We start from the raw sequence: 23,157 nt of genomic DNA on the forward strand, positions 1-23,157 counted from the left end.
ACACAGGGCCAGAGACTAGAGACACTACTAATACACAGGGCCAGAGACTAGAGACACTACTAATACACAGGGCCAGAGACACTACTAATACACAGGGCCAGAGACACTACTAATACACAGGGCCAGAGACACTACTAATACACAGGGCCAGAGACTGGAGACACCACTAATACACAGGGCCAGAGACTAGAGACACTATTAATACACAGGGTCAGAGACACTACTAATACACAGGGCCAGAGACTGGAGACACCACTAATACACAGGGTCAGAGACACTACTAATACACAGGGCCAGAGACTGGAGACACCACTAATACACAGGGTCAGAGACACTACTAATACACAGGGCCAGAGACTGGAGACACTACTAATACACAGGGCCAGAGACACCACTAATACACAGGGTCAGAGACACTACTAATACACAGGGCCAGAGACTGGAGACACTACTAATACACAGGGCCAGAGACTGGAGACACTACTAATACACAGGGCCAGAGACACTACTAATACACAGGGCCAGAGACTGGAGACACTACTAATACACAGGGCCAGAGACTGGAGACACTACTAATACACAGGGCCAGAGACTAGAGACACTACTAATAGACAGGGCCAGAGACTGGAGACACTACTAATAAACAGGGCCAGAGACTAGAGACACTACTAATACACAGGGCCAGAGACACTACTAATACACAGGGCCAGAGACTGGAGACACTACTAATACACAGGGCCAGAGACTAGAGACACTACTAATACACAGGGCCAGAGACTGGAGACACTACTAATACACAGGGCCAGAGACTAGAGACACTACTAATACACAGGGCCAGAGACTGGAGACACTACTAATACACAGGGCCAGAGACTGGAGACACTACTAATACACAGGGCCAGAGACACTACTAATACACAGGGCCAGAGACTGGAGACACTACTAATACACAGGGTCAGAGAGACTACTAATACACAGGGCCAGAGACTGGAGACACTACTAATACACAGGGCCAGAGACTAGAGACACTACTAATACACAGGGCCAGAGACACTACTAATACACAGGGCCAGAAGCTAGAGACACTACTAATACACAGGGCCAGAGGCTAGAGACACTACTAATATACAGGGCCAGAGACACTACTAATACACAGGGCCAGAGACTGGAGACACTACTAATAAACAGGGCCAGAGACTAGAGACACTACTAATACACAGGGCCAGAGACTGGAGACACTACTAATACACAGGGCCAGAGACACTACTAATACACAGGGCCAGAGACTAGAGACACTACTAATACACAGGGCCAGAGACTGGAGACACTACTAATACACAGGGCCAGAGACTAGAGACACTACTAATACACAGGGCCAGAGACACTACTAATACACAGGGCCAGAGACTGGAGACACTACTAATACACAGGGCCAGAGACTAGAGACACTACTAATACACAGGGCCAGAGACACTACTAATACACAGGGCCAGAGGCTAGAGACACTACTAATACACAGGGCCAGAGACTGGAGACACTACTAATACTCAGGGCCAGAGACTAGAGACACTACTAATACACAGGGCCAGAGACTGGAGACACTACTAATACACAGGGCCAGAGACTAGAGACACTACTAATACACAGGGCCAGAGACACTACTAATACACAGGGCCAGAGACACTACTAATACACAGGGCCAGAGACTGGAGACACTACTAATACACAGGGCCAGAGACTAGAGACACTACTAATACACAGGACCAGAGACTGGAGACACTACTAATACACAGGGCCAGAGACTGGAGACACTACTAATACACAGGGCCAGAGACTGGAGACACTACTAATACACAGGGCCAGAGACTGGAGACACTACTAATACACAGGGCCAGAGACACTACTAATACACAGGGCCAGAGACACTACTAATACACAGGGCCAGAGACTGGAGACACTACTAATACACAGGGCCAGAGACACTACTAATACACAGGGCCAGAGACTGGAGACACTACTAATACACAGGGCCAGAGACTAGAGACACTACTAATACACAAGGCCAGAGACACTACTAATACACAGGGCCAGAGACTAGAAACACTAATAATACACAGGGCCAGAGACTGGAGACACTACTAATACACAGGGCCAGAGACTGGAGACACTACTAATACACAGGGCCAGAGGCTAGAGACACTACTAATACACAGGGCCAGAGACTGGAGACACTACTAATACACAGGGCCAGAGACACTACTAATACACAGGGCCAGAGACTAGAGACACTACTAATACACAGGGCCAGAGACTGGAGGCACTACTAATACACAGGGCCAGAGACTAGAGACACTACTAATACACAGGGCCAGAGACACTACTAATACACAGGGCCAGAGACTAGAGACACTACTAATACACAGGGCCAGAGACTGGAGACACTACTAATACACAGGGCCAGAGACTGGAGACACTACTAATACACAGGGCCAGAGACTAGAGACACTACTAATACACAGGGCCAGAGACACTACTAATACACAGGGCCAGAGACTAGAGACACTACTAATACACAGGGCCAGAGACTGGAGACACTACTAATACACAGGGCCAGAGACTGGAGACACTACTAATACACAGGGCCAGGAGACACTACTAATACACAGGGCCAGAGACTAGAGACACTACTAATACACAGGGCCAGAGACTGGAGACACTACTAATACACAGGGCCAGAGACTAGAGACACTACTAATACACAGGGCCAGAGACACTACTAATACACAGGGCCAGAGACTAGAGACACTACTAATACACAGGGCCAGAGACTAGAGACACTACTAATACACAGGGCCAGAGACTGGAGACACTACTAATACACAGGGCCAGAGACACTACTAATACACAGGGCCAGAGACTGGAGACACTATTAATACACAGGGCCAGAGACACTACTAATACACAGGGCCAGAGACACTACTAATACACAGGGCCAGAGACTAGAGACACTACTAATACACAGGGCCAGAGACACTACTAATACACAGGGCCAGAGACTGGAGACACCACTAATACACAGGGTCAGAGACACTACTAATAAACAGGGCCAGAGACTAGAGACACTACTAATACACAGGGCCAGAGACTAGAGACACTACTAATACACAGGGCCAGAGACTAGAGACACTACTAATACACAGGGCCAGAGACTAGAGACACTACTAATACACAGGGCCAGAGACACTACTAATACACAGGGCCAGAGACACTACTAATACACAGGGCCAGAGACACTACTAATACACAGGGCCAGAGACTGGAGACACCACTAATACACAGGGCCAGAGACTAGAGACACTACTAATACACAGGGCCAGAGACACTACTAATACACAGGGCCAGAGACTGGAGACACCACTAATACACAGGGTCAGAGACACTACTAATACACAGGGCCAGAGACTGGAGACACCACTAATACACAGGGTCAGAGACACTACTAATACACAGGGCCAGAGACTGGAGACACTACTAATACACAGGGCCAGAGACACCACTAATACACAGGGTCAGAGACACTACTAATACACAGGGCCAGAGACTGGAGACACTACTAATACACAGGGCCAGAGACTGGAGACACTACTAATACACAGGGCCAGAGACACTACTAATACACAGGGCCAGAGACTGGAGACACTACTAATACACAGGGCCAGAGACTGGAGACACTACTAATACACAGGGCCAGAGACTAGAGACACTACTAATAGACAGGGCCAGAGACTGGAGACACTACTAATAAACAGGGCCAGAGACTAGAGACACTACTAATACACAGGGCCAGAGACACTACTAATACACAGGGCCAGAGACTGGAGACACTACTAATACACAGGGCCAGAGACTAGAGACACTACTAATACACAGGGCCAGAGACTGGAGACACTACTAATACACAGGGCCAGAGACTAGAGACACTACTAATACACAGGGCCAGAGACTGGAGACACTACTAATACACAGGGCCAGAGACTGGAGACACTACTAATACACAGGGCCAGAGACACTACTAATACACAGGGCCAGAGACTGGAGACACTACTAATACACAGGGTCAGAGAGACTACTAATACACAGGGCCAGAGACTGGAGACACTACTAATACACAGGGCCAGAGACTAGAGACACTACTAATACACAGGGCCAGAGACACTACTAATACACAGGGCCGAAGCTAGAGACACTACTAATACACAGGGCCAGAGGCTAGAGACACTACTAATACACAGGGCCAGAGACACTACTAATACACAGGGCCAGAGAGGAGACACTACTAATACACAGGGCCAGAGACTAGAGACACTACTAATACACAGGGCCAGAGACTGGAGACACTACTAATACACAGGGCCAGAGACACTACTAATACACAGGGCCAGAGACTAGAGACACTACTAATACACAGGGCCAGAGACTGGAGACACTACTAATACACAGGGCCAGAGACTAGAGACACTACTAATACACAGGGCCAGAGACACTACTAATACACAGGGCCAGAGACTGGAGACACTACTAATACACAGGGCCAGAGACTAGAGACACTACTAATACACAGGGCCAGAGACACTACTAATACACAGGGCCAGAGACACTACTAATACACAGGGCCAGAGACTGGAGACACTACTAATACACAGGGCCAGAGACTAGAGACACTACTAATACACAGGGCCAGAGACTGGAGACACTACTAATACACAGGGCCAGAGACTAGAGACACTACTAATACACAGGGCCAGAGACACTACTAATACACAGGGCCAGAGACACTACTAATACACAGGGCCAGAGACTGGAGACACTACTAATACTCAGGGCCAGAGACTAGAGACACTACTAATACACAGGACCAGAGACTGGAGACACTACTAATACACAGGGCCAGAGACTGGAGACACTACTAATACACAGGGCCAGAGACTGGAGACACTACTAATACACAGGGCCAGAGACTGGAGACACTACTAATACACAGGGCCAGAGACACTACTAATACACAGGGCCAGAGACACTACTAATACACAGGGCCAGAGACTGGAGACACTACTAATACACAGGGCCAGAGACACTACTAATACACAGGGCCAGAGACTGGAGACACTACTAATACACAGGGCCAGAGACACTACTAATACACAGGGCCAGAGACTGGAGACACTACTAATACACAGGGCCAGAGACACTACTAATACACAGGGCCAGAGACTGGAGACACTACTAATACACAGGGCCAGAGACTAGAGACACTACTAATACACAGGGCCAGAGACACTACTAATACACAGGGCCAGAGACTGGAGACACTACTAATACACAGGGCCAGAGACACTACTAATACACAGGGCCAGAGACTAGAGACACTACTAATACACAGGGCCAGAGACTAGAGACACTACTAATACACAGGGCCAGAGACTGGAGACACTACTAATACACAGGGCCAGAGACACTACTAATACACAGGGCCAGAGACTGGAGACACTATTAATACACAGGGCCAGAGACACTACTAATACACAGGGCCAGAGACACTACTAATACACAGGGCCAGAGACTGGAGACACCACTAATACACAGGGCCAGAGACTAGAGACACTACTAATACACAGGGCCAGAGACTAGAGACACTACTAATACACAGGGCCAGAGACTAGAGACACTACTAATACACAGGGCCAGAGAGAGACACTACTAATACACAGGGCCAGAGACTGGAGACACCACTAATACACAGGGTCAGAGACACTACTAATACACAGGGCCAGAGACTAGAGACACTACTAATACACAGGGCCAGAGACACTACTAATACACAGGGCCAGAGACACTACTAATACACAGGGTCAGAGACACTACTAATACACAGGGCCAGAGACTGGAGACACTACTAATACACAGGGCCAGAGACTGGAGACACTACTAATACACAGGGCCAGAGACACTACTAATACACAGGGCCAGAGACACTACTAATACACAGGGCCAGAGACTGAGACACTACTAATACACAGGGCCAGAGACTGGAGACACTACTAATACACAGGGCCAGAGACACTACTAATACACAGGGCCAGAGACTAGAGACACTACTAATACACAGGGCCAGAGACTAGAGACACTACTAATACACAGGGCCAGAGACACTACTAATACACAGGGCCAGAGACTGGAGACACTACTAATACACAGGGCCAGAGACTGGAGACACTACTAATACACAGGGCCAGAGACACTACTAATACACAGGGCCAGAGACACTACTAATACACAGGGCCAGAGACTAGAGACACTACTAATACACAGGGCCAGAGACTGGAGACACTACTAATACACAGGGCCAGAGACACTACTATTACACAGGGCCAGAGACTGGAGACACTACTAATACACAGGGCCAGAGACACTACTAATACACAGGGCCAGAGACACTACTAATACACAGGGCCAGAGACTGGAGACACTACTAATACACAGGGCCAGAGACTAGAGACACTACTAATACACAGGGCCAGAGACACTACTAATACACAGGGCCAGAGACTAGAGACACTACTAATACACAGGGCCAGAGACTAGAGACACTACTAATACACAGGGCCAGAGACTGGAGACACTACTAATACACAGGGCCAGAGACTGAGACACTACTAATACACAGGGCCAGAGACTGGAGACACTACTAATACACAGGGTCAGAACTGGAGACACTACTAATACACAGGGTCAGAGACACTACTAATACACAGGGCCAGAGACACTACTAATACACAGGGCCAGACTGGAGACACTACTAATACACAGGGCCAGAGACTGGAGACACTACTAATACACAGGGCCAGAGACTGGAGACACTACTAATACACAGGGCCAGAGACTAGAGACACTACTAATACACAGGGCCAGAGACACTACTAATACACAGGGCCAGAGACTAGAGACACTACTAATACACAGGGCCAGAGACACTACTAATACACAGGGCCAGAGACTAGAGACACTACTAATACACAGGGCCAAAGACTAGAGACACTACTAATACACAGGGTCAGAGACACTACTAATACACAGGGCCAGAGACTGGAGACACTACTAATACACAGGGCCAGAGACACTACTAATACACAGGGCCAGAGACTGGAGACACTACTAATACACAGGGCCAGAGACTAGAGACACTACTAATACACAGGGCCAGAGACACTACTAATACACAGGGCCAGAGACTAGAGACACTAATAATACACAGGGCCAGAGACTGGAGACACTACTAATACACAGGGCCAGAGACTGGAGACACTACTAATACACAGGGCCAGAGGCTAGAGACACTACTAATACACAGGGCCAGAGACTGGAGACACTACTAATACACAGGGCCAGAGACACTACTAATACACAGGGCCAGAGACTAGAGACACTACTAATACACAGGGCCAGAGACTGGAGACACTACTAATACACAGGGCCAGAGACTAGAGACACTACTAATACACAGGGCCAGAGACACTACTAATACACAGGGCCAGAGACTAAAGACACTACTAATACACAGGGCCAGAGACTGGAGACACTACTAATACACAGGGCCAGAGACTGGAGACACTACTAATACACAGGGCCAGAGACTAGAGACACTACTAATACACAGGGCCAGAGACACTACTAATACACAGGGCCAGAGACTAGAGACACTACTAATACACAGGGCCAGAGACTGGAGACACTACTAATACACAGGGCCAGAGACTGGAGACACTACTAATACACAGGGCCAGAGACACTACTAATACACAGGGCCAGAGACTAGAGACACTACTAATACACAGGGCCAGAGACTGGAGACACTACTAATACACAGGGCCAGAGACTAGAGACACTACTAATACACAGGGCCAGAGACACTACTAATACACAGGGCCAGAGACTAGAGACACTACTAATACACAGGGCCAGAGACTAGAGACACTACTAATACACAGGGCCAGAGACTGGAGACACTACTAATACACAGGGCCAGAGACACTACTAATACACAGGGCCAGAGACTGGAGACACTATTAATACACAGGGCCAGAGACACTACTAATACACAGGGCCAGAGACACTACTAATACACAGGGCCAGAGACTGGAGACACCACTAATACACAGGGCCAGAGACTAGAGACACTAATAATACACAGGGCCAGAGACTAGAGACACTACTAATACACAGGGCCAGAGACACTACTAATACACAGGGCCAGAGACACTACTAATACACAGGGCCAGAGACTAGAGACACTACTAATACACAGGGCCAGAGACTAGAGACACTACTAATACACAGGGCCAGAGACTAGAGACACTACTAATACACAGGGCCAGAGACACTACTAATACACAGGGCCAGAGACACTACTAATACACAGGGCCAGAGACACTACTAATACACAGGGCCAGAGACTGGAGACACCACTAATACACAGGGTCAGAGACACTACTAATACACAGGGCCAGAGACTAGAGACACTATTAATACACAGGGTCAGAGACACTACTAATACACAGGGCCAGAGACTGGAGACACCACTAATACACAGGGTCAGAGAGACTACTAATACACAGGGCCAGAGACTGGAGACAACCCTAATACACAGGGTCAGAGACACTACTAATACACAGGGCCAGAGACTGGAGACACTACTAATACACAGGGCCAGAGACACCACTAATACACAGGGTCAGAGACACTACTAATACACAGGGCCAGAGACTGGAGACACTACTAATACACAAGGCCAGAGACTGGAGACACTACTAATACACAGGGCCAGAGACACTACTAATACACAGGGCCAGAGACTGGAGACACTACTAATACACAGGGCCAGAGACTGGAGACACTACTAATACACAGGGCCAGAGACTAGAGACACTACTAATACACAGGGCCAGAGACTGGAGACACTACTAATAAACAGGGCCAGAGACTAGAGACACTACTAATACACAGGGCCAGAGACACTACTAATACACAGGGCCAGAGACTGGAGACACTACTAATACACAGGGCCAGAGACTAGAGACACTACTAATACACAGGGCCAGAGACTGGAGACACTACTAATACACAGGGCCAGAGACTAGAGACACTACTAATACACAGGGCCAGAGACTGGAGACACTACTAATACACAGGGCCAGAGACTGGAGACACTACTAATACACAGGGCCAGAGGCTAGAGACACTACTAATACACAGGGCCAGAGACTGGAGACACTACTAATACACAGGGCCAGAGACACTACTAATACACAGGGCCAGAGACTAGAGACACTACTAATACACAGGGCCAGAGACTGGAGACACTACTAATACACAGGGCCAGAGACTAGAGACACTACTAATACACAGGGCCAGAGACACTACTAATACACAGGGCCAGAGACTAAAGACACTACTAATACACAGGGCCAGAGACTGGAGACACTACTAATACACAGGGCCAGAGACTGGAGACACTACTAATACACAGGGCCAGAGACTAGAGACACTACTAATACACAGGGCCAGAGACACTACTAATACACAGGGCCAGAGACTAGAGACACTACTAATACACAGGGCCAGAGACTGGAGACACTACTAATACACAGCGCCAGAGACTGGAGACACTACTAATACACAGGGCCAGAGACACTACTAATACACAGGGCCAGAGACTAGAGACACTACTAATACACAGGGCCAGAGACTGGAGACACTACTAATACACAGGGCCAGAGACTAGAGACACTACTAATACACAGGGCCAGAGACACTACTAATACACAGGGCCAGAGACTAGAGACACTACTAATACACAGGGCCAGAGACTAGAGACACTACTAATACACAGGGCCAGAGACTGGAGACACTACTAATACACAGGGCCAGAGACACTACTAATACACAGGGCCAGAGACTGGAGACACTATTAATACACAGGGCCAGAGACACTACTAATACACAGGGCCAGAGACACTACTAATACACAGGGCCAGAGACTGGAGACACTACTAATACACAGGGCCAGAGACTAGAGACACTACTAATACACAGGGCCAGAGACTGGAGACACTACTAATACACAGGGCCAGAGACTAGAGACACTACTAATACACAGGGCCAGAGACACTACTAATACACAGGGCCAGAGACACTACTAATACACAGGGCCAGAGACTGGAGACACTACTAATACTCAGGGCCAGAGACTAGAGACACTACTAATACACAGGACCAGAGACTGGAGACACTACTAATACACAGGGCCAGAGACTGGAGACACTACTAATACACAGGGCCAGAGACTGGAGACACTACTAATACACAGGGCCAGAGACACTACTAATACACAGGGCCAGAGACACTACTAATACACAGGGCCAGAGACTGGAGACACTACTAATACACAGGGCCAGAGACACTACTAATACACAGGGCCAGAGACTGGAGACACTACTAATACACAGGGCCAGAGACACTACTAATACACAGGGCCAGAGACTGGAGACACTACTAATACACAGGGCCAGAGACACTACTAATACACAGGGCCAGAGACTGGAGACACTACTAATACACAGGGCCAGAGACTAGAGACACTACTAATACACAGGGCCAGAGACACTACTAATACACAGGGCCAGAGACTGGAGACACTACTAATACACAGGGCCAGAGACACTACTAATACACAGGGCCAGAGACACTACTAATACACAGGGCCAGAGACACTACTAATACACAGGGCCAGAGACTGGAGACACTACTAATAAACAGGGCCAGAGACACTACTAATACTCAGGGCCAGAGACACTACTAATACACAGGGCCAGAGACTGGACACACTACTAATACACAGGGTCAGAGACACTACTAATACACAGGGCCAGAGACTAGAGACACTACTAATACACAGGGCCAGAGACTGGAGACACTACTAATACACAGGGCCAGAGACACTACTAATACACAGGGCCAGAGACACTACTAATACACAGGGCCAGAGACTGGAGACACTACTAATACACAGGGCCAGAGACTAGAGACACTACTAATACAGAGGGCCAGAGACACTACTAATACACAGGGCCAGAGACTAGAGACACTACTAATACACAGGGCCAGAGACTAGAGACACTACTAATACACAGGGCCAGAGACACTACTAATACACAGGGCCAGAGACTAGAGACACTACTAATACACAGGGCCAGAGACACTACTAATACACAGGGCCAGAGACTGGAGACACTACTAATACACAGGGCCAGAGACTGGAGACACTACTAATACACAGGGCCAGAGACTGGAGACACTACTAATACACAGGGCCAGAGACACTACTAATACACAGGGCCAGAGACTGGAGACACTACTAATACACAGGGCCAGAGACTAGAGACACTACTAATACACAGGGCCAGAGACTAGAGACACTACTAATACACAGGGCCAGAGACTAGAGACACTACTAATACACAGGGCCAGAGACTAGATACACTACATTTTGAGGTGGAATTAGCCTACAGTATTCACCACCATTGTCTGTACTGTAAATGTAGAGTACATAACATTATTTTGTGGATACATTTGATATTATACATTTGAGGAAGTTTGGGGCATGCAGACATGTGCACGGAACACTTGATGTTAGGTATACGAGTGAAACATTACCAGCTTAGCTTCTGATTGGACGGCTTGTGGCGAGGGGGGTCCAGGGATCCCGGGGACGTTAGGCACTATGGTGATGGGTCTGACAAGCTGACCGCACAGACACACACACACAGAGACCAGCACAAGGAGAATCAGTCTCCTTCCCCATCCCCTCCCAATGTTCACACACACAGCGTTGTACGCTCAGAGTTTTCCTCATATCTCAGCCTCATTAGTGTGTGCTCCTGAGTGGCGCAGTGGTCTAAGGCACTGCATCGCAGTGCTAACTGTGCCACTAGAGATCCTGGTTCGAATCCAGGCTCTGTCGCAGCCGGCCGCGACCGGGAGACTCATGGGCGGCGCACAATTGGCCCAGCGTCGTCCAGGGTAGGGGAGGGAATGGCCGGCAGGGATGTAGCTCAGTTGATAGAGCATGGCGTTTGCAACGCCAGGGTTGTGGGTTCGATTCCCACGGGGGGCCAGTATAAAAAAAAAAGATGTATTCACTAACTGTAAGTCGCTCTGGATAAGAGCGTCTGCTAAATGACTAAAATGTAAATGTGACTGGATGGCCTGCTACTGTGTGGAGAGCACATGGAGATGCCCCATGTACACAAATGAGCTCCTGCCTGTCTGTGTGGAGAGCACATGGAGATGCCCCATGTACACTAATGACCTCCTGCCTGTCTGTGTGGAGAGCACATGGAGATGCCCCATGTACACTAATGACCTCCTGCCTGTCTGTGTGGAGAGCACATGGAGATGCCCCATGCACGCAAATGAGCTCCTGCCTGTCTGTGTGGAGAGCACATGGAGATGCCCCATGCACGCAAATGAGCTCCTGCCTGTCTGTGTGGAGAGCACATGGAGATGCCCCATGCACGCAAATGAGCTCCTGCCTGTCTGTGTGGAGAGCACATGGAGATGCCCCATGCACGCAAATGAGCTCCTGCCTGTCTGTGTGGAGAGCACATGGAGATGCCCCATGCACGCAAATGAGCTCCTGCCTGTCTGTGTGGAGAGCACATGGAGATGCCCCATGCACGCAAATGAGCTCCTGCCTGTCTGTGTGGAGAGCACATGGAGATGCCCCATGCACGCAAATGAGCTCCTGCCTGTCTGTGTGGAGAGCACATGGAGATGCCCCATGCACGCAAATGACCTCCTGCCTGTCTGTGTGGAGAGCACATGGAGATGCCCCATGTACGCTAATGAGCTCCTGCCTGTCTGTGTTGAGAGCACATGGAGATGCCCCATGTACGCTAATGACCTCCTGCCTGTCTGTGTTGAGAGCATTGACAAAGGGGCTGAGCAAAAGGAGAAGGGTGGAGAGAGACGAGCTTGAAGGCCAGAGCTGGGACTATTCTACCATCTCCTGACAATGAGATGGACGGAAAAAGAGAGACAATTGTGGATGAAAGGAGGGAGAGAAGAGGAGGCCCAGCAGTGAGATCTCTTCTCTTCCTTTTTCATCAGCAGCTCCCCACAGACTAGGGACTGGGAGACGTGGCTCTGGGGGAACTAGGGACAGAGAGACGTGGCTCTGGGGGAACTAGGGACAGAGAGACGTGGCTCTGGGGGAACTAGGGACAGAGAGACGTGGCTCTGGGGGAACTAGGGACAGAGAGACGTGGCTCTGGGGGAACTAGGGACAGAGAGACTTCTATAGCACCTCTAATATGGATATATTAACTAATGTCCTCAAGGGACACTGAAACGTAATATCCAGACCACCATGTTAATTGATTGCGACAAACATCAGGCATAGTCCATCCAGTCTGCCAGAAGTCAAGTGTGGTGAATTGTACAAGGACAAATGGCAGTGAGGCACTCTGGATGGGGCCAAGTCACCGTTTGGCCTACTCACGGTCTTTGCCATGGTAACATACAGCTGCTCTCTTCTAAAAGGCACATTAGTTCACCCATCGTCACCTGCCTATGCAACACATGCCAAAGACACTAGTGCCAAAGCAGTAAATAGTGAGCCTCTAGGGGGCAGAGTGGTGATACATGACACTAACTACTGGAGCCTGGGTATTGGCCTAGTGGAAATGTGCCTGAGTGATTGTGTAGCTCGTTGGAATTCCATACATTCAAAATACACAACGGAACGCCATAAAGCATGACTTGCAATACTTACAGGAATGGCGGTTGGTCTGGGCACACTGGATGCGATGGTTGCTGGGATAGCGATGGGCATCGTCTGTCCATTAGGCAGCTGTAAGATTACAGGGAACGTGCCAGAGACTGGACTGGAGAGAAGAAACACTAAGGGTTACACAACAAATAGCAATTATGTCGTTTTAAAAGAATACACTACAACATTTAAAAAAAATAACTTAACAGGCAATCAAAGGAACATAACGTAACTTAACAGCCTAATTAGATGGATTTGTGTTAACACAATAAAAGGTACCAGTATTGGTCAACGACAACAAACCAAAGATTATACTTTTCGATGAACCATCTGACCATGAAATGCAATATCATAAAGACATAATAGCACTAAAATAATTCAAGCTAAAATAAAAAAAATCAACAAAATAAAGTTACATTTTTGAGTTACTTACACTATTGGCCTATTAGTGGATGGGGCTTGGGTAATTACAGAGCTAGACGTTGGCGATGGGAGAGCCTGCTGTATAACAACACTAGCGTCTGAGGTTGCTAGGAGTACATTGGGGACGTGGAGGGATGCAGGATGGACTATAGCAGAGGTCGGCAGTGAGGTCGGCTGCAAAGATACCTCCTGAAAACATCATACGAGACCTTGGCTGCATTAGTAGCTCAATGAAAACCATTCTCTAGATTTCAACTACGAAACAATGCCCTGGATTTGTCTAATTCCTGTAATACAGATTAAAAGATAGATTACTAACTGATAATAGACTAGTTATTATGGATCTGGTGTACAAAATATAGCCCAATGTGATTTCTTTATCCAAACCATTTGTACAGTTCTGGCAGTATTGTCTTATTTTTATGAAGGAGTGAAACCATCAATCAAAGCAGAGTGGAAGAAAATCAGTGTTTCATCGGATGAAGCCTTACAGTGAGACTATTCAACAGAAGACAAAGCTCCCAGTAAAAGTGTTTAGTCTGTGAAGAAACTATTCAAAGGTGCTGCAAATGACCGTAAGTGGGTAAATCTCATGCTGCGATGACAAAATATTTTAAACAGTAGATCAACTCCGTTACACTGGGTGGTCATTTTGGAGAACAATTCACTCGGAGCTTATTGCAATGTTGTTGAGCAACATCTCTGATAAGCCATTCAACGGGGGTTCATGGATACTGTATGACCATAATTATGGCAGCACGTCTGTCTAGTTAGCCTACATGGTAGCAAAGACAACTTTTTTTCAGTAATCACATCTGCAGTGTTGCTCAACATTCAAGTAACACTGTTCTAAATTAAATCAAACTGTTGAAGGTTTAATATAACCCTGGATATTAAAAAGGTGAGACAATAGTTGTTTATAAATGTCAAAATGTACAGTGGGGAGAACAATTATTTGATACACTGCCGATTTTGCAGGTTTTCCTACTTACAAAGCATGTAGAGGTCTGTAATTTTTATCATAGGTACACTTCAACTGTGAGCGACGGAATCTAAAACAAAAATCCAGAAAATCACATTGTATGATTTTTAAGTAAATAATTTGCATTTTATTGCATGACATAAGTATTTGATCACCTACCAACCAGTAAGAATTCCGGCTCTCACAGACCTGTTAGTTTTTCTTTAAGAAGCCCTCCTGTTCTCCACTCATTATCTGTATTAACTGCACCTGTTTGAACTCGTTACCTGTATAAATGACACCTGTCCACACACTCAATCAAACAGACTCCAACCTCTCCACAATGGCCAAGACCAGAGAGCTGTGTAAGGACATCAGGGATAAAATTGGAGACCTGCACAAGGCTGGGATGGGCTACAGGACAATAGGTAAGCAGCTTGGTGAGAAGGCAACAACTGTTGGCGCAATTATTAGAAAATGGAAGAAGTTCAAGATGACGGTCAATCATCCTCGGTCTGGGGCTCCATGCAAGATCTCACCTCGTGGGGCATCAATGATCATGAGGAAGGTGAGGGATCAGCCCAGAACTACACGGCAGGACCTGGTCAATGACCTGAAGAGAGCTGGGACCACAGTCTCAAAGAAAACCATTAGTAACACACTACGCCGTCATGGATTAAAATCCTGCAGCGCACGCAAGGTCCCCCTGCTCAAGCCAGCGCGTGTCCAGGCATGTCTGAAGTTTGCCAATGACCATCTGGATGATCCAGAGGAGGAATGGGAGAAGGTCATGTGGTCTGATGAGACAAAAATATAGCTTTTTGGTCTAAACTCCACTCGCCGTGTTTGGAGGAAGAAGAAGGATGAGTACAACCCCAAGAACACCATCCCAACCGTGAAGCATGGAGGTGGAAACATCATTCTTTGTGGATGCTTTTCTGCAAAGGGGACAGGACGACTGCACCGTATTGTGGGGAGGATGGATGGGGTCATGTATCGCGAGATCTTGGCCAACAACCTCCTTCCCTCAGTAAGAGCATTGAAGATGGGTCATGGCTGGGTCTTCCAGCATGACAACGACCCGAAACACACAGCCAGGGCAACTAAGGAGTGGCTCCGTAAGAAGCATCTCAAGGTCCTGGAGTGGTCTAGCCAGTCTCCAGACCTGAACCCAATAGAAAATCTTTGGAGGGAGCTGAAAGTCCGTATTGCCCAGCGACAGCCCCAAAACCTGAAGGATCTGGAGAAGGTCTGTATTGAGGAGTGGGCCAAAATCCCTGCTGCAGTGTGTGCAAACCTGGTCAAGACCTACAGAAAACGTATGATCTCTGTAATTGCAAACAAAGGTTTCTGTACCAAATATTAAGTTCTGCTTTTCTGATGTATCAAATACTTATGTCATGCAATAAAATGCAAATGAATTACTTAAAAATCATACAATGTGATTTTCTGGATTTTTGTACATGCTTTGTAAGTAGGAAAACCTGCAAAATCGGCAGTGTATCAAATACTTGTTCTCCCCACTGTATGTCAAGACCTAGAATTGTGGTCCTCTGTAGCTCAATTGGTAGAGCATGGCGCTTGTAACGCCAGGGTAGTGGGTTCGATCCCCGGGACCACCCATACGTAAAAATGTATGCACATAAGACTGTAAGTCGCTTTGGATAAAAGCATCTGCTAAATGGCATATTATTATTATTATTATTATTATTATTAATTGCCCTACAGACAACGGATGCCTGTGTCACAAGTAACTAATATTGAAAACTAGGATCTAGACACTAAAACTAGGATCTAGCCACTAAAACTAGGATCTAGCCTACATTTATATAAACTAATTCACCTGGATATCACTGTATGAAGTATACCAAATTCCTTACCTTGTCATCACTTGTTGTAGATTCCGGATGGGGCAGAGGGCTGTCCCGATGTGCTGCCACAACTGAGTGGTCCTCAATTTTGTTTCGTATGATCATCGGTGTGGCAAGAGGTGACAAATCCAAGGGCATCTACACGTCAGAAACCAATGCCAACAGATCAGATAAGATCAAATCTGATGCAAACTGTGCTACGAATGTAAAGAGCGTTATTCTTGATAGAACTACTGACTAGTAACTAGTCACCTTTTTGATGTCATACACAGCAGCTCTTTTGAAGTCATGCACCAAAGGACTGGTAAGCTCGTTGAAGAGTCCAACTTCCTCACAGTTCTTCAAAAAGCGTGTAGGTGTTGGCGTTTGGTCTGCAACAGAAGGCAATCTCTCTCACACATCACTTGAACGAATACTATCACTTAGCAGTGGTGTAAAGTATTTAAGTAAAAATACTTTAAAGTACTACTTAAGTTGTTTTTTGAGGGTATCTGTACTTTACTTTACTATTTATATTTTTGACAACTTTTACTTCACTACATTCCTAAAGAAAATATTGTACTTTTTACTCCTTACATTTTCCTTGACAACCCAAAGTACACGTTACATTTTGAACGCTTAGCAGGAGAGGAAAATTGTGAAATTCATGGACTTATCAAGAGAACACGTAGTCAACCCTACTGCCTATGGTCTGGCAGACTCACTAAACACAAATGCATATTTTGTAAATAATGTCTGAGTGTTGATGTGCCCCTGGCTATCCATTAATAAAAATACAAGAAAATGGTGCCTTCTGCTTTGCCTAATATAAGGAATTTGAAATAATTTATAAATTTTACTTTTGATACTTAAGTATATTTTAGCAATTACATTTACTTTTGAAACTTAAGTATATTTAAACTCAAATACATTTAGACTTTTCCTCAAGTAGTATTTTACTGGGTGAATTTCATTTTTATTGATTAACTTTCTATTAAGGTATCTTTTACTTTTACTCAAGTATGACAATTGGGTACTTTTTCCACCACTGCCACTTAGTAATTGATTTGATGCCTCTTGTAGTGCTTACCGGCCACTAGGACACTGTTGTCTCTTGCTGGACCAAACTTTAGTGTCATCTCGTGCTTGTGTTTGTGGACAGCCAAATGGTCTTCATTTGTAAATCGCTATGGAAAGATGATACATATATCATTTACACACTGCACTTTTCATATATAACCACAAAGCAAACCACAGGGACTTTTTTTAAAAACATACCTGACCACACCCAGCAGCAGAACATAAGAACGGTTTGTCATCACTCATATTTAGGAATTCCTTTTATACCTGGAATAAAAAATAATGATTGGCACTTTAGTAGGTAGAACATCCCAGATCAATGATCATCACCTTATAGGCTCTTTCAAAGATTTTATCTTGGGGACAAAGCTTATTGATGGCAAGTTGGCAACTGCCTCTCTTGTAAATAAATGCATGGTATTTTTCAATCAGGAGGATGAGTGAGAGACATTGCTGGTCATAGAAAAAAGATCTCTATCAAAATGGTTAGTGGGAAACTCGAATTATGAAAGATGACACTCAACGCCATAGTGCGCTTATTCAGAAAAAAACTGTTGAAACCCAATCATTTTGAATTGTTGAAATAAATTCAGCGCAAGCTAACAACACAATGTGCGTGGTTTTGTTTACACACCCCTCCTCAGCATCACCAACTAGCTTGCTTGCTAGTCCTATCCACACCGCCTTCAGTCAGGGTAACTTAGCATCTGCAAGCATAGTACCGTAGCTATATTTACTCATGTTAATACAGGAAGGATGTGCATTTATCAGACACATTTTTCTTAACGCTTAAATCCCCACTAATGCCAAGAAATCGGTACACGTGCGATATCTTTGTGTACCATCGCCTTGAGTTTGTGGACACTTACCCACCGGCGCAACCCTTGGTATAGAAATCCCTCGTCTGTGCAACTCTCGCGAGAGCAGCATCTCTTCCGTGTAAGTTATTCACTACAGACAGCAACAGCAATTTTATATAAATGCAGAAAAATCTGTTCACAAAACATTTGAGAATATACTCGATTTCAATTATCTTTATAGCTAGTCATGAGAAGAAATGCTGTGATAATTCCAACGACCTTATGTGGATATGACAGCATAGATGTGGTGGATAGTGTGCTGGGTCAATGCCAGACAACCACAACGAAACAAAAAAAATTGCATAAAGCTCACACACAAAGGTGTCCAGATTATTAGAGCATCCAATCTTGTATGAAGTGCTTGGTGAGTAAAGGAACGATCGACATGGGAGTCCAGGTGAACAGGGGGTTCTTCGGTCTTTGGTAGAACAAACTACAACCACAGTTGAAGGCAGTGGGAAATGAATCCAACCAGAACAGTGAGTATTGATTACAGAAGTCGCCTACATACTGCCCAGGGTAGGGAAAGCCAGGTGACAAAAGGTAAATGGTATTATAATGATCTGTGGGATGGAGAAATTACCTCTACTGGAACACAGCTAAACACAAAGGGCAAAACATCTCCGAACTGAAAGCGAAAAGGAGAAATCTTATTGGACAAGATCAGGTAGTACCATACTCAGTTTCTAAATGTTTTCTGTTCTGTGCCAAATGAACACAACCCCGAGGTCTTGAAAATGTGACGACCAGGAGCCTGGGTATGAAGGGTGACCCATCTCCAGGAACTACACACATATTCCTTTTACAAATGCTGTGATCTATTATGGCATTTGTATGAGAATGTTGGAATTATCTTTTGAAATCGTTGCACTATGGATCCATTTCTTCTGGGACTCATCTGATTTGGCAATGTGTTGGATCTGGTGTTCTTAAGTGTCTTAAAGCTCTAGAATATGTCACTAAGGGATAAGCCAACATTATGCAAGCTTAGCGTGGACCCAACACTAATGTACAATTGTCAAGTGAATCATTTCAAGACCTGCAGGCTTTTTGACAGACTACGCACCTTCATTCAGAGAGCATCCCAAATAAACTGGACCAGTGACCACTATTTAGCACCATCAAATTTGTCTAGATTTATTTAATGCCATTTACAAAAGCAAGCGCTCACTTGCTGCCTACTTACATACTTCTATAGAACTGCACTTGAACCAACGAAAGCGTCAATGTGGACCCACAGAAGTGAACATATGATGCATTGGAAAAATGGCAAATGCAGCAGACTGATTTACAGTAAGTTAAGCAGTTCCTTTGTATAATCCCATGGTGACATTCAACAGAAGCTAGTCGTCTTCTTGATTGTGGTGAAACATGATTCCGAAACAGAAAACGTACTGCCATATTGTAAATAGTCAAATACATGCATTTTAATTATGTAATTTCTTACATTTTTACAAAACATGTTTTTGGTTATTTTGACTGTCTGACAGACTTGAAAATATACATTTCCATGACACCAACACGTAACGTTTTTTGGTAGCCACAATAAAATATGTAGTCACATCTGTAATTAGTGTTTCTATGGACAGTAGATGTGTTACATAGCAAACAAGATTAAGAAAGCAACCATCAAACAGAATAGACCCATGGCTTCAGACAGGGCGAATCCCAGGATAGCGTAGGAGAACAGCTGCTGCTTCAGAGATGGGTTCCTGCAAAACACAACACAAAACCATTTCTATGTAAAAAGTCAGCTTTGAATCATAGTTTTTCCTGAAAGCTGACATTGACAAGCACACATCTAGTCATCTATTTTGTAGAAGTGTACTTACCTGGCATATCCAATAATGAGACTTCCAAACACTGTTCCAATTCCAGCACCGGATCCAGCCACTCCGACTGTGGCTGCTCCAGCGCCAATGAATTTGGCGGCTGTGTCAATGTCCCTGCTCACAGCACTGGTCTGGAAGCCTCTCAGTGCTACTTGGGTGAAGGGGCTCTGTGGCATGACGGCTACATTGTTCTGAAAAACAAAAAAACGTGCCTCTTCTTAGTGATGGGAAAAGCACTCCTACATCAATGACCATTAGCGGGACAGAAAACCTTGAGTTATATTCAACAGTGAAGAGCATAAAGCCTACTCTACTGCAAGAAGACAGTCTTTCCTCACCTCTGTGTTGACCTCGGGCCTGGACATCATACAGGCAGACAGGGGTCTGTAAAGGGCCCGGGAACCAGCACGGACCTGCAGCAGGGATAAGGACATAACTGAGTGAAAAAAATATATATATATATATATATATATATATATTTATTGGGAGATCTTGAAGGAAATACAGAAAAAGTTCAAGACAAGTAGACGCCTAAGTGTTATGGTTCCCCTTATGAAAGGTAGCACAAGTGCACCATGGCCTGTGGGAGGCACCTTGACAGTAGCGAGCCACTGTCATTGAGGTTGTGGGAATATCATAGACCTGTACCAAGACATGCATACCCACAACACATTACAACTTGTTCATTCCAACATCATAGCTGCTTAGTCATCAAAAAGCATTTAAGATTCATGTCATTCCTCAACACCACCTGGTAACAGTACAAGGATAAAACACCACCCCTCTAACCTTCTGAGTGCACTTTGCACAAGCTAATGTCATAAACAGTTACCTTACCAGTAAAACAACCTGTTAGACATGTTGCATGTTTTACCTGAACATGCAATGTTTCTAATAAAGTAAAACATGACCTTGGGCAGAGAGCTCCAAACACAAAAAGGGAAGGCGACAGCTCAAGAAAAAAAGCAGGCCGGAGAGTTAACTAGCTAGTTAAGTCACTAACTAGGTAAATTAACGTTACAGATAGACTTGGATGCTGAAGCAAGCCAAGTGTCATGTTGACCTTATTCATAGCTAACTAACGTTAGGCTATAGCTAACAAGCTGGCTAGCTAACTCCGGTTTAGGGTCTAGTCTCGAATGTGCACAAACAGCTAGGAAACTAAAATAATGTCACTTACATAATCATAAACCTAAGCTTACTTGCTACTGTTAGCCATTTAAAGTTCGTTGGCTAGTTAGCCAATACCCTTGCCAGACAGTTCCATTCAAGTTCAACACAGGCCCATCCGAATACAACCGGAGAATATGATTTCAGATGTAAGATAAACATGGTTAACCATATTGAGGAAAATAACTCACCAGAGCCGGCGTGGAGACGAACTTTGCACAGGCGTACATTTTCAATTTAGTCTGTTTTATCCTGGTCGGTCAAATTTGATTGAAGCCCGGGTCTTTCTGCAACAAGACAGATATAAGGTCAATAGGTTTGTAAACGCACGACCGTAAAAATAATGACAGCCCAATGCACACAATAATCCGTACAATATGCCCCCCTCACTTGTATTGTGCTACGTGTTGTTTTAAAGAAGGATTAACAAGGATTTACAACGGACAATTCTTAGATAGCCCTCCTTCAGACACTTACCGACTGCAGAAGGTCGAACCACAGCAGTCACAGATAGAACAACGAGCCAGATATTTCCCCGTATATATAAATGTGAAGCATCCGGTTGGGGGTTTCCACTCAATACCAAATATGGTGATGAGAGGAAGCCCAGTGGCCGGCAGTGGGAGAAGATGGAGCGAGATGGATTTTGGCCGACATTCAGCTCATTTTCTCATCGATTAAACATTTGATCTCCATAGAGTTTTCTGTTTTCAAAACTAGATTATGTAACAAACAGAGTGGACTGCGTTTTATAAACTTTGTATACTTACCCTTTGCCCAAAAAAGTGCGTTGTTTAGGAGTGCAAGGGCGAATTGAGTTATTGCACACGCACAGACTAGGCGTTCCCTACAGGAAATATGCAAATAAATGGAAGAACGCGCCAATAGGATCTCACTAGTTCGTGCTTGGCTCTGCCCACCTCCTTGCTTGTTCTGCCCACTATGATTCGTTTGCTCCCATTGGAAACGACAGGCTGTGGTCTATCTTGGGTTAGTTATAAAAAATCTTTCGTACAGTACTGCGACCGCGCAAATCGGCGTTTACAGATTCCCGGATGAAGATTTTGCGACAAATGAAAGCGGCATCGCATTAGTG

General features: G+C 45.6%; 2 protein-coding genes across 3 annotated transcripts in view; both read right to left on the bottom strand.

Annotated features, from left to right (window-relative positions):
* The window catches only part of LOC121555148 (cyclic AMP-dependent transcription factor ATF-2-like), a 77,191-nt gene extending 58,149 nt beyond the window's left edge, over window positions 1-19,042 (bottom strand). The window contains exons 1-7 of the mRNA XM_041868952.2: window positions 18,834-19,042; window positions 18,398-18,466; window positions 18,210-18,306; window positions 17,393-17,511; window positions 17,150-17,278; window positions 14,319-14,497; window positions 13,889-14,000 (exon numbers count right to left, since the gene is read on the bottom strand). Coding sequence (XP_041724886.2) covers window positions 13,889-14,000; window positions 14,319-14,497; window positions 17,150-17,278; window positions 17,393-17,511; window positions 18,210-18,306; window positions 18,398-18,445 — 684 coding nt within the window. The 5' untranslated portion in view covers window positions 18,446-18,466; window positions 18,834-19,042. The remainder of the gene's footprint in view (window positions 1-13,888; window positions 14,001-14,318; window positions 14,498-17,149; window positions 17,279-17,392; window positions 17,512-18,209; window positions 18,307-18,397; window positions 18,467-18,833) is intronic.
* Window positions 19,043-20,170: 1,128 nt separating this feature from the next.
* Window positions 20,171-22,629, bottom strand: LOC121554997 (ATP synthase F(0) complex subunit C2, mitochondrial). 2 transcript variants are annotated; one of them, XM_041868748.2, is made up of 5 exons: window positions 22,539-22,629; window positions 22,253-22,348; window positions 21,230-21,304; window positions 20,892-21,082; window positions 20,171-20,771 (listed from the first exon to the last, which is right to left on the bottom strand). In XM_041868748.2, the coding sequence occupies exons 2-5, from the start codon at window positions 22,289-22,291 to the stop codon at window positions 20,657-20,659; spliced, it is 420 nt and encodes a 139-aa protein (XP_041724682.2). In that variant the 5' UTR covers window positions 22,292-22,348; window positions 22,539-22,629; the 3' UTR covers window positions 20,171-20,656. The 2 variants fall into 2 exon arrangements, with proteins under 2 accessions (XP_041724682.2, XP_041724683.2); XM_041868749.2 differs by having other exon boundaries at window positions 22,452-22,543.
* Between the last annotated feature and the right edge of the window lie 528 nt (window positions 22,630-23,157).

The sequence above is a fragment of the Coregonus clupeaformis genome, chromosome 40, assembly GCF_020615455.1.
Source record: "Coregonus clupeaformis isolate EN_2021a chromosome 40, ASM2061545v1, whole genome shotgun sequence".
Classification (NCBI taxonomy): domain Eukaryota; kingdom Metazoa; phylum Chordata; class Actinopteri; order Salmoniformes; family Salmonidae; genus Coregonus; species Coregonus clupeaformis.